Source organism: Humulus lupulus, chromosome 1, assembly GCF_963169125.1.
Source record: "Humulus lupulus chromosome 1, drHumLupu1.1, whole genome shotgun sequence".
In the NCBI taxonomy this organism is placed as follows: Eukaryota; Viridiplantae; Streptophyta; class Magnoliopsida; order Rosales; family Cannabaceae; genus Humulus; species Humulus lupulus.
The window spans coordinates 9,292,439-9,306,927 of NC_084793.1; the positions used below are offsets into that span (position 1 = coordinate 9,292,439).

A 14,489-nucleotide genomic window follows, 5' to 3' on the forward strand; every position below is an offset into this window, starting at 1 on the left:
CCCTCAGCCCAGCCAACAAAGCCTCGTACTCTGCCTCGTTGTTAGACGCTTTGAACCCGAACTTTAGCGCCGAGTGGAATCTATGTCCCTCGGGGGATATCAGGATGATTCCGGCCCCGGAGCCGTTCTCGTTAGATGAACCGTCAACGAAGATCTTCCACGACGAATGTGGGGAGGCGACCTGCGGCAAGCCTTCTGATGGATTCTCCTGGAATCCCGTGCACTCCGCCACGAAGTCGGCCAAGGCTTGACTTTTTATGGCAGTTCGTGGAGTATAGAAAATCTCGAACTGACTAAGTTCGATCGCCCACTTTAGCAAACGTCCCGATGCTTCAGGCTTTTGCAACACCTACCTTAGAGGCTGATCGGTCATGACGTGTACAGAGTGGGACTGGAAGTACGGCCTGAGCTTTCTCGAGGCCGTGATTAGGCAGAACGCCAGTTTTTCCATCAGTGGGTATCGCGACTCTGCTCCGAGGAGTCTCTTGCTGATGTAGTAGACTGGCTTTTGAACTTGGTCCTCTTCTCGCACTAACACGGCGCTTGCTGCATCCTCTGTGATGGTCATGTACAGATAAAGAGGTTCTCCTGCCGTGGGCTTGGACAGCACAGGCGGCTCAGCCAGGTGCGCCTTCAAGTCGAGGAATGCGCTTTCGCATTCTACTGTCCACTCAAACTTCTTGTTTCCCCGGAGCAGGTTGTAGAAGGGCAAACATTTGTCGGTTGATTTGGAAATGAACCGGTTGAGTGCTGCCACTCTTCCTGTGAGGCCTTGGACGTCTTTCCGCGACCTGGGGGAAGGAAGCTCGAGCAGTGACCTGATTTTGTCGGGGTTTGCCTCGATTCCTCGGGTATTGACTATGAACCCCAGGAATTTCCCTGATGCGACACCGAACGTGCATTTCTGAGGATTGAGCCTCATGCCGTACTCTCGTAGTATTTTAAAACATTCTTCCAGGTCGGGAACATGGTTGTCGACAGTCTTTGATTTGACAAGCATGTCATCAACATACACCTCCATGTTCTTTCCGATCTGGTCCGCGAACATTCTGTTTACCAGCCTCTGATAGGTAGCTCCGGCATTCTTCAGACCGAATGGCATGACTTTATAGCAATAGACATTCGTTGGGGTCATGAAGCTGGTATGCTCCTGGTCCGCCGGGTTGATCGCGATCTGATTGTAGCCTGAGTACGCGTCCATGAAGGATATGAGCTCGTGCCCCGCCGTGGCATCCACCAGCTGATCGATCCTTGGCAATGGAAAGCAATCCTTGGGGCAGGCTTTATTCAGGTCGGAGAAGTCAATACAGGTCCGCCACTTCCCGTTGGGCTTTGGAACCAGCACGGGATTAGCGACCCAAATTGGAAATTTAGCTTCGCGGATAAAACCACATTTTTTGAGCCGGGCCACTTCTTCTTCAAGCGCTTCGACTCGGGTCGTTCCTAAACGCCTCTGCTTTTGGGATTTGGCAGGAACACTTTTATCCAGGTGGAGTGTGTGCATGATGACACTCGGACTAATCCCCACCATGTCCTCGTGGGACCAGGCGAATACGTCCAAGCTATTCTTCAGAAATACAATCAGCTCCGCCTTTCTCTTGTTGCAGAGGTTCTTCCCAAGCTTAACCGTCCGTGACGGATTTTGTTCGTCAATGATCACCTCCTCGAGCTCCTCAATAGCCTGGAGCTCGGATCTATCCTCGCCTACTCGGGGTCAATGTCCTCATTTAGGGCGATCTTTTCTTCTTCGGAAATCCGAGGTTTTTCAATCTCGGGAGCCGCCTTGGGTCCCTGAGATTCCTCTTCGCCCTGAATGGCCATTGCCAGCTGCCCGGGTTTAGACTTTCCCTTCATGGAAATGCTGTAGCATTCCCTGGCAGCGAGCTGATCGCCTTTGATGGTACTGACTCCTGTTGAAGTGGGGAACTTCATGGCGAGGTGTCGAACGGAAGTGATGGCTTCGAAAGCTATGAGCGCAGGTCGGCCCAAAATGGCGTTGTAGGCAGCGGAGCAGTCAATGACTACGAACTCAAGTAGCTTGGAGACTGTCCGAGACTCTTCTCCTAGGGTGATCACCAGCTCGATCGTCCCTATCGCTGCCGATCCTTCTCCCGAAAAGCCATACAGCATCATCGAGGTGGCTTTTAGCTCGGCGACAGTCAGACCCATCTTTTCTAAGGTGGATCGGAATAGGAGGTTCACCGAGCTCCCATTGTCCACCAACACTCTCCTTACTTTCCGGTTGGCGAGCTGGACTGCTACGACCAAGGGATCGTTATGAGGGAATTGGACATGGCCTGCGTCTTCCTCCGTGAAAGTTATCGGTTGTTTCTCTAACCGTTGCTGTTTTGACTGACGTTGCTCCGGGGCGAACTCCGCTCCGTTATGAGTCTTTAACTCATTCACATACCTCTTCTGTGCGCCTCTGCTCGTGCCAGCCATATGCGGCCCTCCAGAGATGGTGGATATCTCTCCCTCGATCACGGGAGGAGGGACGTCCTGATCTACCCGAGGCCCGGGCTGATTGGCTGGGACTTCTGGAGTTGGTCGACCTGCTGGGACCCTGTTTCGTGAATATTGCACCAAGGGGCCTGCTCGGATGAGAGTCTCGATTTCATCTTTTAGATGTCTGCAATCGTCGGTATTGTGGCCGATGTCATTATGGAAACGGCAGAACTTCGAAGTATCTCTCTTTCCCTTGTGGTGCTTCAATGGCTCCGGCCTCTTCCAGGGGACCCGAGCAGCGTTGGCCAAGAAAATATTTTCCCTGGACAGGGTGAGCTCAGTATATGTTGTGAATACGGGCTTGAATTTATCCACAGACTTATTCTTCTTTTGACCGTGCTGGCTGTTTTCACCGTTTCCCTTTCTTTTGCCCCCGCCGGGCTGGTTGTTCTGCGCGTCGCCGGGAATTGCCACCGCGATCTCCATCCCTGCCCCTGCGGGCTGCTCGGGAACCTGGCTGGTCCCCGCGGCTGAAGCTTCAGCTTTCTCTAAGTTTATCCATTCTTGGGCTCTGTTAAGGAATTCGTTAACCGAGCTGACTCCCTTCCTTTGAATATCTTTCCACAGGTCTCCTCCAACCAGAATTCTGGTTCTCATGGCCATGAGCTTAGAGCTATCGTCAGCGTCCCGAGCTCGAGCAGCGACATTCGCGAATCTGCTCAAGTAGGCTTTTAGCGTCTCACCGGGCTGCTGTCTTACGTTAGCTAGGGAGTCTGCCTGGATTCGGGCGGCCTGGGAGGCGCGGAATGCCCTTTTGAAGTCAGCTGAAAAAGTCTTCTAGGAACTGATTGACTGTCTTTTACTTTGCTTGAACCACTGCCTGGCAGGTCCGATCAGTGTGGAAGGAAAGATCAAGCAACGCAGCTCTGGGCCGATGTTATGAGCCATCATTAGGGTGTTGAACATTCCCAAATGATCCGACGGGTCTCCGTCCCCGTTGAACTTTGACAAATGGGGCATACGGAAACCAGATGGGTAGGCCGTCGCTGCTATGTTAGGGGCGAAGAGTTCCATCTCGTCGCCAGAATCATACTCGTCTTTTTCTTTTTCTGTCAGGAGCTTTCTCATCAGCTCCTCCATCTGAGTCAGGCGCTCAAGGGTTTTGTCCTGAGATCCTGGGTTATTCCGGGGCTGTTCCACAGCTCCGGACCCATTGTACACATTAGGTGGGTTGTTGCCCCTCCTATCTTGAGATAGGTTATTTGGGACATTCCCTCCGTTATGTACTTCGGATCGGACCCCCGCCGAGCGGGCCTGTCTACCATCTTCGGTTCGATCGTCTCTGTGAGAGTTGAGGTGATCTCGGAGGTCGCCTCCTTGTGTAGTCTGGATACTTTGTGCCGAACTCAGTCGCTGACGCAGGTCTCCTCCCGAGAGATCACTCCGGCGACTACCGATCCAGTGGCTCCTGCTGGATAGGCTTGGAGTGCGTCTTTGGCGGTTACGACCTGACCCTTCCCCTGGCACCCTGCTGCGCCAGGAAGGCCCAGCCGACGGCGGGTCTCTCCTACTACTCCCGTAGGCTAGGACGTCCCGAATGGGCTGAGGAGATGGGTATCTGATTGGAGAAGGAGGATGCCTGACTGGGGAGGCGATCCTAGTTCCGTCCGTGCGGATCAAATTTGGCGGGGGCCTTTCGGCCCTGCCAGCTTGCTGGTCCTGCGCAGGGCGAGCTGAACGAGGCGCAGGACGGTCTTCTGGGATGGGCTGGCGCTGCTGGCCCGCCCCGGATCTCCTTCGGGAGTTTCCTCGAGCTCTCCTGGGCGCCCTTGAGGAAGGTTGAGAGCTAGGGGTTGACGTCCTAACCGAACGGCTATATTCCTGTTGTCTGACCCCAGGCATTTCCCTGAAGTTTGCCTCTTGATGGTGTGATGAAGGGGCAGAGTTGGCTGCATGAGACCTATCTGAACGGCTATGTCTAGACCGATTACTCCGGCGAGACTTAGGAGCCTCACCTTGCCTCTCTCCAACGTTAACGTTGGTTGTGAGAGGGGGTAGTCGGGCCAGAATATCCTGGATTTTCCGACCGGCTGTTGCTAACTGGCTCCTCAGTTGAGCATTCTCCATCTCCACCGCAGTATAATAACACGGGTTCAGATTAGGTGGCCGGGGTGCTGAGCTACCAGTGTCGTCCTGGCCCGCCGGCTGCTTTCCTGGCCTCTGCTGGACTTCAGGAATTTGCTCATCAGGGATGGCAACCTGGTGCGCCTCCTGCCCATCATGAGGTTCTGTTTCGTTGCCATGTCTGGATCGAGTGGTCACCATAGTTGGATGTTTGCGGTAGCACTAATCGAACTAGCTCTCAATGAAAGCACCAAACTGTTGACGCGGTTCTTCGCCAACAGGTAATTAAGAGAAGAAGAGGAAGGGATTAGTGCTGAAAGTAGAACCGTCACAGATATGAAATCTTAGAGAATGAACTATGTGACTCAAGACACGTTTTTTAAGTGGTTCAAAGGGTAAAATCCTTCTACTCCACTAGTCAATATTATTGATGTATTCTGGGTATTTGGTTTACAAAGTATATGGCTCTTCAGAGACTATTTTTTCCAACCCCTATCAACTCCCAGGGTCCCCATATTTATAGGAGAAGGCACCTGGAAGTTGGTAGGGAGGTCATCACGTGACCTTACCATTGGTCATATCAACTCTGTAACATTTATGATTAATTCCTAAACCTGACACATAAGTGTGGTCTAATCAGTATGTAAGGAGATAATGGGTCGCATGGCCCAACCCAGCCGTGGGTGTCTGAATGCGCACGTTCCTGATGCGTGCCCGGAAAGTCAGGGAGATATCGGACACGTGATGTCAGATATAGGCACGATTATCTTGCGTGTGTTGACTTCACAAAGGATCAGGAATCCACGAGCATCAGCTCGCACAACGAGCTGCTTTACCGACCCAACCTTCGTCCTGAAGGACTCCTCCCCCCAGTGTTAGGCAGCATTGGCGAGTTCTTGAGGATACCTCGAGCTAAGTGGGTACGACCTTGAAAACCAGGTCTCTGACCTGGGGAGGCTTACGGACTAACCTTGATTAGTCCGAGGCTCGACCTACTAATCAGCCCGTGGGAAAACCAGGGCGTACAGTGTTGATTTTGGAGTTTCAAGACATTATGTGTGGAAAATACCACATTGAAGATGCTCAACATACGTCGTTTATGCTCTATAACACAAGTATGAGACTTTAAGCCGCATTTTGACCATGATTTATTCACTTTCTGGAAATACTTTTAGCAATAGAAGTTGTAGATATTTCTCTTAGATTTCCATAGCTTTTTGAATCATTCAATTTGGAGTTATATCGAAGGAGTTATGATCAAAATACGATGAGCTGACGCTGCAGGCTATTCGAAACGAGTTTTGTTCTATTCTGACTTTAGCGCTACAGCGCTAGTGCACCAAATTTTGAGGCATTTTGGCACTGTTAATAGCGCTACAGCGCTCCAGAAGTAGCGCTACAGCGCTGGTTACGCGTTTTTCAGATTTTAAACCACTTTTTGAAGAGCAATTTGGTCTTTTCACTTGGGAACACTTGAGAGCTATTCATGGGACATTATTCTGCGATTTTGGGAGGACTGGAAGTTTTTATAAACCCTAGATAAAAAGAGGCTGTTGTAATTAGTTTTCTTTTTCATCTGAATTCTTTAGGTTAATTTTATGAACAATTATTTGCAGTTTATTTTCATCATGGCATTTATGAACTAATTTCTTTTATCTAGGAATTAATGTAGTCACTGAGATTTCTATTTAATTTTATTATGATTTTCTATTGATATTTCTTTTCTATCTAATCTATATGATGTGTGTTTAATGCTAGTAAATAATTGATCACTATTTTCTTGATTTAATGTTTTTGATTCAAAATTCGAAAGATGAGAATTGAATATGCTATCATTATATAGACATAGGGTGCATATTGGACGAAAGTACCTATATGACTTGTGTAGTAATTAGGTTTTCATGTTTAATGCATTTTATATGTTTAAGTTTATCACAGAAATGTAGAAAACTTGCATATAGATTGAGATCTTATGTCTTGAAAAATAATAGGAATTTAGTAAATTAACCTGCTATTAGAATAGAAATAAGAGATTTAGATTTGATTATTAAAATTAATAGAATGAACAGTTGATGAAATTAATTCCTAGGATTTTTATTATTGATTTTTAACTAGTGATTCATTGTTTTGTTTCCAGTTCTTTAATTTTGGTTCGTAGTTTATAGTATTTCTTTTATTTTTAATTGTTCACTTAACCAAATAGAATTTGAAAATCAATTAGTGGTACTTGGGAGATAGTCTCTGTGGGACGATATCCCTTCTTACGGAATTTACTACTTGACACGACTACGTATACTTGCGTAGCTTTAATTTTCGCAACAAATGTGCCTTATTCTAATGCAATAGGGTCAATTATGTATCTAATGGTATGCACTCGACCGGATCTAGCCTATGCTATAAGTATACTAAGTAAATACATGTCAAATCCAGGAAGGGAACACTGGGAGGCCATAAAGTGGGTATTTATGTACTTACTTGGGACTACAATGATTGGCCATGAGATTTCTAAGCAACAAAATTGTACACTAGTTGAAGGATACAGTGATGCAGACTATGCAAGTGACAGAGATAACAGGAAATCTACTTCTGCCTATTTCTTCTTAGTTGAAGGTAACTATGTGAATTGGAGAGTACAATTACAGCCATTAGTGGCCCTATCTACTACAAAAGCAGAGTATGTTGTAGTAACTGAAGCTATAAAAGAGACTATCTAGATAAAAGGTCTTATGGGGGAGTTAAAGCTACTAAAAGAGAAACCTATTGTATACTCAGACAGTCAAAGTTGTATACACCTATGCAAGAATTTTGTGTTTCATGACAGAACTAAACATGTAGCTATCAAATATCACTTCATACGAGATCATGTAGCACAAGAGATGGTCAAAATTGAAAAAGCTCCTACAGAAGACTATCCAGTAGATATGGGCACTAAGATAGTAAACCTAACTAAGTTCAAACACTGCTTGAACTTGCTAGGGATCAGTATTGGGGAATAAAAGCTTTACTATTTGAGTTAGGACCCTCAGGGAAACTTAGCACTATTATTAGGCAGACTCATAAGGGGATTTAGGTGGAATTTATTGTTTAAATCCCCTTATAAGCTGCACATTCACAAACATTACAACAGAAAGATCATGCAATCAACAGGAAATAAAATAATCTATCAGCTGCTTCAACAGAGTTACAACTACCCTTTGCCTCACAACAAAATATATATATGTAAAAAGAAAGTAGAGAAAAAGAGTGCAATTCTTATTTCATCAGCAAACTGCTCTCCAAGATCTTTGAGCAAACTTCAAGAAGTTTCAGATAGAGAGAGAGAGAGAGTGAACTCGTGAGGGTTTCATGTAAGAAAGAAAAGAGTGATAGTTAGAGAAATGTACAAGTGAGGCAAAATAGAGAGAAAGAACAGGAGAATCAGAGTTCAGAGGTTACCAGTCGTCTGTGTGGCTTGGATCCTCGTTTTTGTACCAAAAACCTTGTGATAATAGTGCTAATGACTAAGACGCATCCCTGAGGCGAGCTCGACGAGGAAGTAGTCCATTAATTGGGGTGAACCTCGATAAACTACTGTGTTTGTTTTTCTTTCTTGTTTCTCATTCTCATTAGATTTTCTGAGTTGTTTTTCTCTGTGTATGAACATTTTGCCCTAACATTGTTTCTCTGGATTTTACTAAGGGATACTCGAAGAAGATAGCTTTACTTTTCTGATGGAATGAATATAAAAACTTTGTTTCCTTAGGTTTTATTTTAGAATCACTGTTTAGGAGTATCGTGACAAGATTTTGTCCATTTGTTTTCTGAATTAAAAGACAAGATTAACCTTAGAAAGTTTCTATCTTAGTGAACTAGTGTAGGGGCATTTCGGTAAAGAAACCTACACTCTTTATGAAGAAGAGTTTGGAGAGTTGGGAGTAAAGGTTTGAGATAGAACAAAAATTATGTATGATAATGCCATTATTAAATACCTAAAATACATTTGATAATTTTCATTAAGTACATGCATATCCTCTTATAGAATATTTTATATTTTAAATATTTATTGTTGTTATTATAATTATAATTATATTTCATATTTTAATTTTAGATTTAAATTATATTAATAATCTAAATAAATAAAAATATACAACATGATAATTAATAACAAAAATAAAATACTAATAACATTATTAAATTTAAAATCACAAAAATATATTGATTTATATTATTAATTAAATTATCTATTGATGATTAAAAATAATAAAAATAGAGTTTTTTTTTAAGTAGTGATTGGAGATGAAATAGTAATTTGAGGTGAAAAATGAGATACAATGAAGTTAAAATTGATTTAAAATGAAATAGTGATTGAAGATGACCTTAAGTATATCAAAATAAAGTTAAAGTGTTTATAAAGGAAATGAGTTGGAGATCACCTAAGGTCCATAAATTTTGTTATTATGGGATCTTTTGTGAGTTACTTTTTTGTTGTCTTTAAAACTATATAAGATTATTGGTTATCTTTTAAAACATAATTTAATTTTTAGGTCATATATTATCATAACTTATTATTAATTGTGGAATTAATATATATTGTAGTTACTATTTGATAGCTAATTATTGTAGTTGGTATTGGTAACATATTATTGTTTCAGTAACTTATTTAATTCTGTAATATTTAAGATATATTTTGATTACCTTAAAAGCTATATATTTAGAAACATAATGAAGTTATTTTCTAAAGGTGACTTGTTTATGAAACTATCTAGTAACTTTTAAATAGAAAATAATAAAACACGTTTTGGTTACTCATTAATTAGGTGTATTTTTTTAATATTATATTTATGTTTGAATTTTAGTTAATTTTCTTGTTAACCAAATAGAAAAGTAACTAAAAAGCCTCTTGTTTAGGTTAGGATACTTTAATTTTTGCTTTTTGGTTTTTAGCTTTGTAGTTTCTTAAACTTTTCACTGTTCCTCAAACTCGTCCCAAAACATATCATCAAAGTCAATTATCTTTTTCTTTAAGCACAAATCTTATAAACATTAGTTGAGCTTTATTGTCATAAGAGTGCTACCACCATCATCTTTTAGTCTAAATTCTCATTTAGTGCCTTCCTTCCTTTAGAAATTAAGCTTTAACAACTCATAGGTGTCTTTGTTTTTTTGGAAAAGGTTCTGTTAAAACCCCCATCAAGAGCAAAATTCATTAGGAAAAAGCTTAAAAGAGGCAAAAGAGTGCCTTGCAAATGTCATTAATAATTGGTATCTGCCATAATGAATGCTATAATTGTTCAATGAGAGAGCTAATTGAGCGAGCCAGTGGGCATCTCTATCAAAGTTATAGATGCTTATACACACTGGTGTAGTTAACTATATTCTCACTTGTTGTAATATAACAAGTGAGAATATAATTATAACAAGTGAGAATATAATTAACTATACCAGTGTGTATAGAAACATTTATAACTTTGTTCCTGATATGATTGAGACACCAAACAATCCGACTCCTGAATGAAGTTCGAAATTCGAATAACCATTTAGCCATATACCATGGAAAATAGCCCTAAAAAACTCATAGGTGTCATTATTTATCATAGAATTCATTTTTGTTCCAATCGATAGCTTGAGAGTGCAATAATCTTCTGTTTTACAAAATCTACCAAAACTAATAATCTATCTAATTTTGGTCAATAATTTTTTTTACCATTGTTTTTATTATAATAATTATATAATTTCAATTAACTTATTATGTTTTAAAAAAAATAAGTCCCAAAAAAATTTGTGTATTTAGTTACATATTATCACAACTTACTATATATAATAATAAAATTTGTTGGACTAAAAAATAAATTTGGTTACAACTAATTATATTTTATGTTTAATATTTACTTTTAGCATCAAATTTTTTAGTAATAATTTATTTATAATGATATTTTTTATTCATGGTTCTTTACTTTTAATCACAAAATATGTTATTCATATCCCTCTTCAATTATTTTCTTTATATTTTTATTATTATTTGAGTTAAAAAATAACATAGCGTAAACAAAATTACAAAACTACTCCCTTAAAAATTTGTAAACATTATTTGCCAAAAAAAAAACTTGTCTCATTTCCTTTGGAACTCAAACGACATGCCGTTATAACCATGACTTGCAATTTGCAATTTTGCATATATGCCTTCTCATTTTTAAGGATTTTACCCTTTAGGAGAGTGTTTGGTGTGCGGTTTAGGTATTTTGGAGTAGAGTTAGAGAGAGTTTAGATTAAGAGAATGTGAAATTCAAGTGTTTAAAGTGATTAAGATTATCCTCAAATCAAGCTAAAAACTTGGAAACACAAACTCCTAAACCATTAAAAATAAATTTACCAAACATATATTAAATTTGACATTCTCATTACTATCAAACCAAATCTCATACCAAACACCCCTTACTATTTTCACTTTAAAATACCATATTCGACATCAGCAGGCCTTTATAATTAATAATAAGAGTAGCTTTCATTATTCAGTGATTGTGACAAATACCATTAAAGATTCTAGCATTTTGGTTGACTTGATCTTTATCAATTAGAAGCACGCATTACTTCCATTTTCCATCTAATCAAAGGTCTCAACTCTCAAGAGCTAGAAACAATGGAGAAGCTCTTATCAACAAAAGGAGACATGAAATTTGTGCCAGAGGCATACATAATGCCACCTGGCACTAGACCTGGCAATACCAAAGTCCCAATATGTGAGAACATACCTGTGATTGATCTCAAAGCAGATCCAACCAAACTCTCTCATCAAATCATAGATGCTTGCAAAGAATTTGGATTCTTCCAGGTTTGTCATGCTGATCTCTTGATTATATTACAGCTGGGATTTGTTTCTTATTAACAACTTATTGCGTTGGATTATGATGAGATGTAGTTGATCAATCATGGGGTTCCAGAGAAGATGTTAAAGGATGTGTTGGAAGTGAGTGAGGAATATTTTAAGTTACCAGCTGAAGACAAAGCAATCATGTATTCTGACGATATCAGCCAAAGCAGTAGGCTATATACCAGCATTGATCCTATGAAAGAGCAAACACATTACTGGAGAGATGCTTTGAGACACCCTTGTCATCCTTTAGAGGAACACATTCAATCTTGGCCTCAAAAACCACCTCAATACCGGTATGTATGGATATATTCTGGGTTTAATTTCTTTACTATTGTACATAATAGTGGTGGCAATGGCATGATCACTTTCCAAAAATACTAACAAATGTTTTTTTTTTGTTGGGCACTTTGACTTGTACTAAATTAGAGAGGTGATGGGGCCATACTCAATTGAGGTTTGGAAGGTGAGTTTGTGTCTTTTGGATCTGATTAGTGAAGGATTAGGACTTGAACCAAATTACTTCAGCCATGAAACTGAAGGGTTTAAAGTTCATGTACTGTCTGTAAACCATTATCCAGCATGCCCAGATCCAAGCTTGACATTAGGACTACCTAAACATGCTGATGTTGACATATTAACTATTCTTCTCCAACAAATGAATGGTCTCCAAATACTTAAAGATGGCCAATGGCTTGCGGTTGAGCCTCTCCCCAATGCATTTGTTGTCAACATAGGCCACACTTTAGAGGTGATCTGTATATCTATATATATATAATATATATATATATATATATATGTGTGTGTGTGTGTGTGTGTGTGTTGTCTTCGTGATCTTTTGTGAAATAAAATGTTGAGAAAAATTAGATCTTTAAGGTGGTATGAATCTTTATGTTTTTTTAGGCTTTTCCATGATGTTTAATTTAGTTGTACCGTCAAATAGTATTGTACCATTCAATTTTGGACATAGCTTTCTTTATTCTTTGATTTTTTCTAAAAAGATTTTCACTTTAAATCTATCTTTGATAAGATTTGCTTCAACCCTTTTATCTGAATGTTTATTAGCAAGTGCTAATTAACTACTATCAGTGTAGATTATTAGCAATGGAGAGCTGAAAAGTGTTGAGCACAGAGTTGTGACGAACCAAAAGCTTGGGCGGACAACAATAAGCAGCTTCATTTTTCCTTCCTACAGTTACCAAATTGAGCCTGCAAAAGTGCTGATAAAGAACAATAGTCCTCCTCTTTATAAAGCTTTCATATTCAAAGATTTTCTGGCCACCTATGTAACAGATACTTGCCAGAGAAAACCACCACTTGAGCGCTATAAACTCCAAGCTTAGAGATGGCATAATATGATCACACGTTACTTTCAACTTCTACTTCTATAAACTCAAAACTCACCCTCTACTTATAATAAAGGTATGGTTATGTACAGTTGTGCATTTGTTTTCTATCTTTCTAATATCTAAAACAAAGCACATGGAGGACTATTTCCCAAAGAGAGAGTTGACCAGAAACAGAGCTATTCCTGCAAGTGAATTTGCAGACTCATTTGAGGTCCTCTAAATCAAAGACAGAAAAATTAGATAAACTGAACTCTCTAAAATTCTGGTCCAAAACTGCAGCAAGACTTCAGAAGCATTAACCTGTTGAAACTTGCATCAGTGAAGACTTAGCAACTGAAAATTAATAATGAGTAAGTCCACTCTAATGGAGCATTTGCTCCAAAACCAATAAGCCTTCGCAAGTAGGGAGACAGTTCCTAGCGACCCTCCAAATAAATACTGATTCTTAAGGGCTTAGGATTTGTGGGTTTAATAGATTTTCATTTAGGGATATTTACATTGTACATTAGTTTATTTACAAAAAATAACGTGGGTTATTTTATTTATAATAATACCGTAATCACAAATATTGCAAAGCAAATAGCCAAGACCACCGGAGCTCCCTTTTTCGTACATGCATTGGTCCAATAGGAAGCTCAATCGCCGGACGTCGCCGCAAGTGCCGGTGGCATTTTGATTGTGGCCAACTTTAGCCACCCTGAGGCATGAGGCGGTACCGTTTGAACAAGCTCTTCTTATATCATTGGTGTTCTTCGCGCAAGTTTGTGGCCACCAATAAAGTAAGATCGCGATAGTAACACTCTTCGAGACCAAACATTTTGTCCTGGATAAGCTAATTGCAATGGATTGATTTGTGTTGTATTTAAAAAGTATCTTATTAGAGCATCTCCTGTTATGGCGGGCTACAATGCCAATTTTAGAAAAAATACAAAATTCAATATTTTATTTAATTAATATAATTTTTAACTAAAATTAATAAAAGAAAAACAAAGCAACGTCACCAACGGTGAGCAACGTTGTCAAAAATTAAAATTGAATATGTATTATTTTGTTGGCTTTGGGACTCACTTTAACATAATTACTCATTTTGGCTACGCCCATTAATGAAGCTCTTCGTTAATTTTTAATTTGATTAAGCAAAATTTAACTTAAATTAGTCACCAAACAATGTATTTTTTTCTATGATTTAAAAGGAAATTCATAAGTCACTGAAGTTGCTTTTATGCTTAGTTAACAATAACTAAAAAAACAAAAAAATATATCATTTTTGCAGATATACTTTTCAGTTTTCATAAATACTAAAATGGTACCCTATACTTATTTTTAGTCAAAATTATTTTTTCAAAAATCATTTTACCCTCACCTATATATTTTGTCTATAACTAAAATTATTTTTAATATATTAATAATACTTCAACTTTATTTTTAAAAACATATAAACTTAAAGAAATAACTAAAAAGAGTAAAAATGAGAATAAAATAAATACTTAAAATTAATCAAATTTAAGTATTACATTTTATTATTATTTCATATTTGATTTTTACTCAAATAAACTAATAGTGTGTCTGCTAGGGGTGCACATCGGACAAGTTTTGCGAGTTTGGATGCGTCAAGTTCGGATTTGGAAAATAAGAAATTACACCAAATATGGAATTTTTTCTTAAACTTTGAAAAATATGGCCATTTTTTCCTTAAGTTTTTTATGGCATATTTTGTTTACATT

At 39.4% G+C, this 14,489-nt stretch overlaps 1 protein-coding gene across 1 annotated transcript; it reads left to right on the forward strand.

Annotated features, from left to right (window-relative positions):
• The first annotated feature begins 11,205 nt into the window (after positions 1 to 11,205).
• On the forward strand, positions 11,206 to 12,836 carry LOC133812613 (hyoscyamine 6-dioxygenase-like). The gene is made up of 4 exons (XM_062246432.1): positions 11,206 to 11,377; positions 11,465 to 11,712; positions 11,846 to 12,167; positions 12,511 to 12,836. The coding sequence occupies exons 1-4, from the start codon at positions 11,216 to 11,218 to the stop codon at positions 12,757 to 12,759; spliced, it is 981 nt and encodes a 326-aa protein (XP_062102416.1). The 5' UTR covers positions 11,206 to 11,215; the 3' UTR covers positions 12,760 to 12,836.
• Positions 12,837 to 14,489: the final 1,653 nt, after the last annotated feature.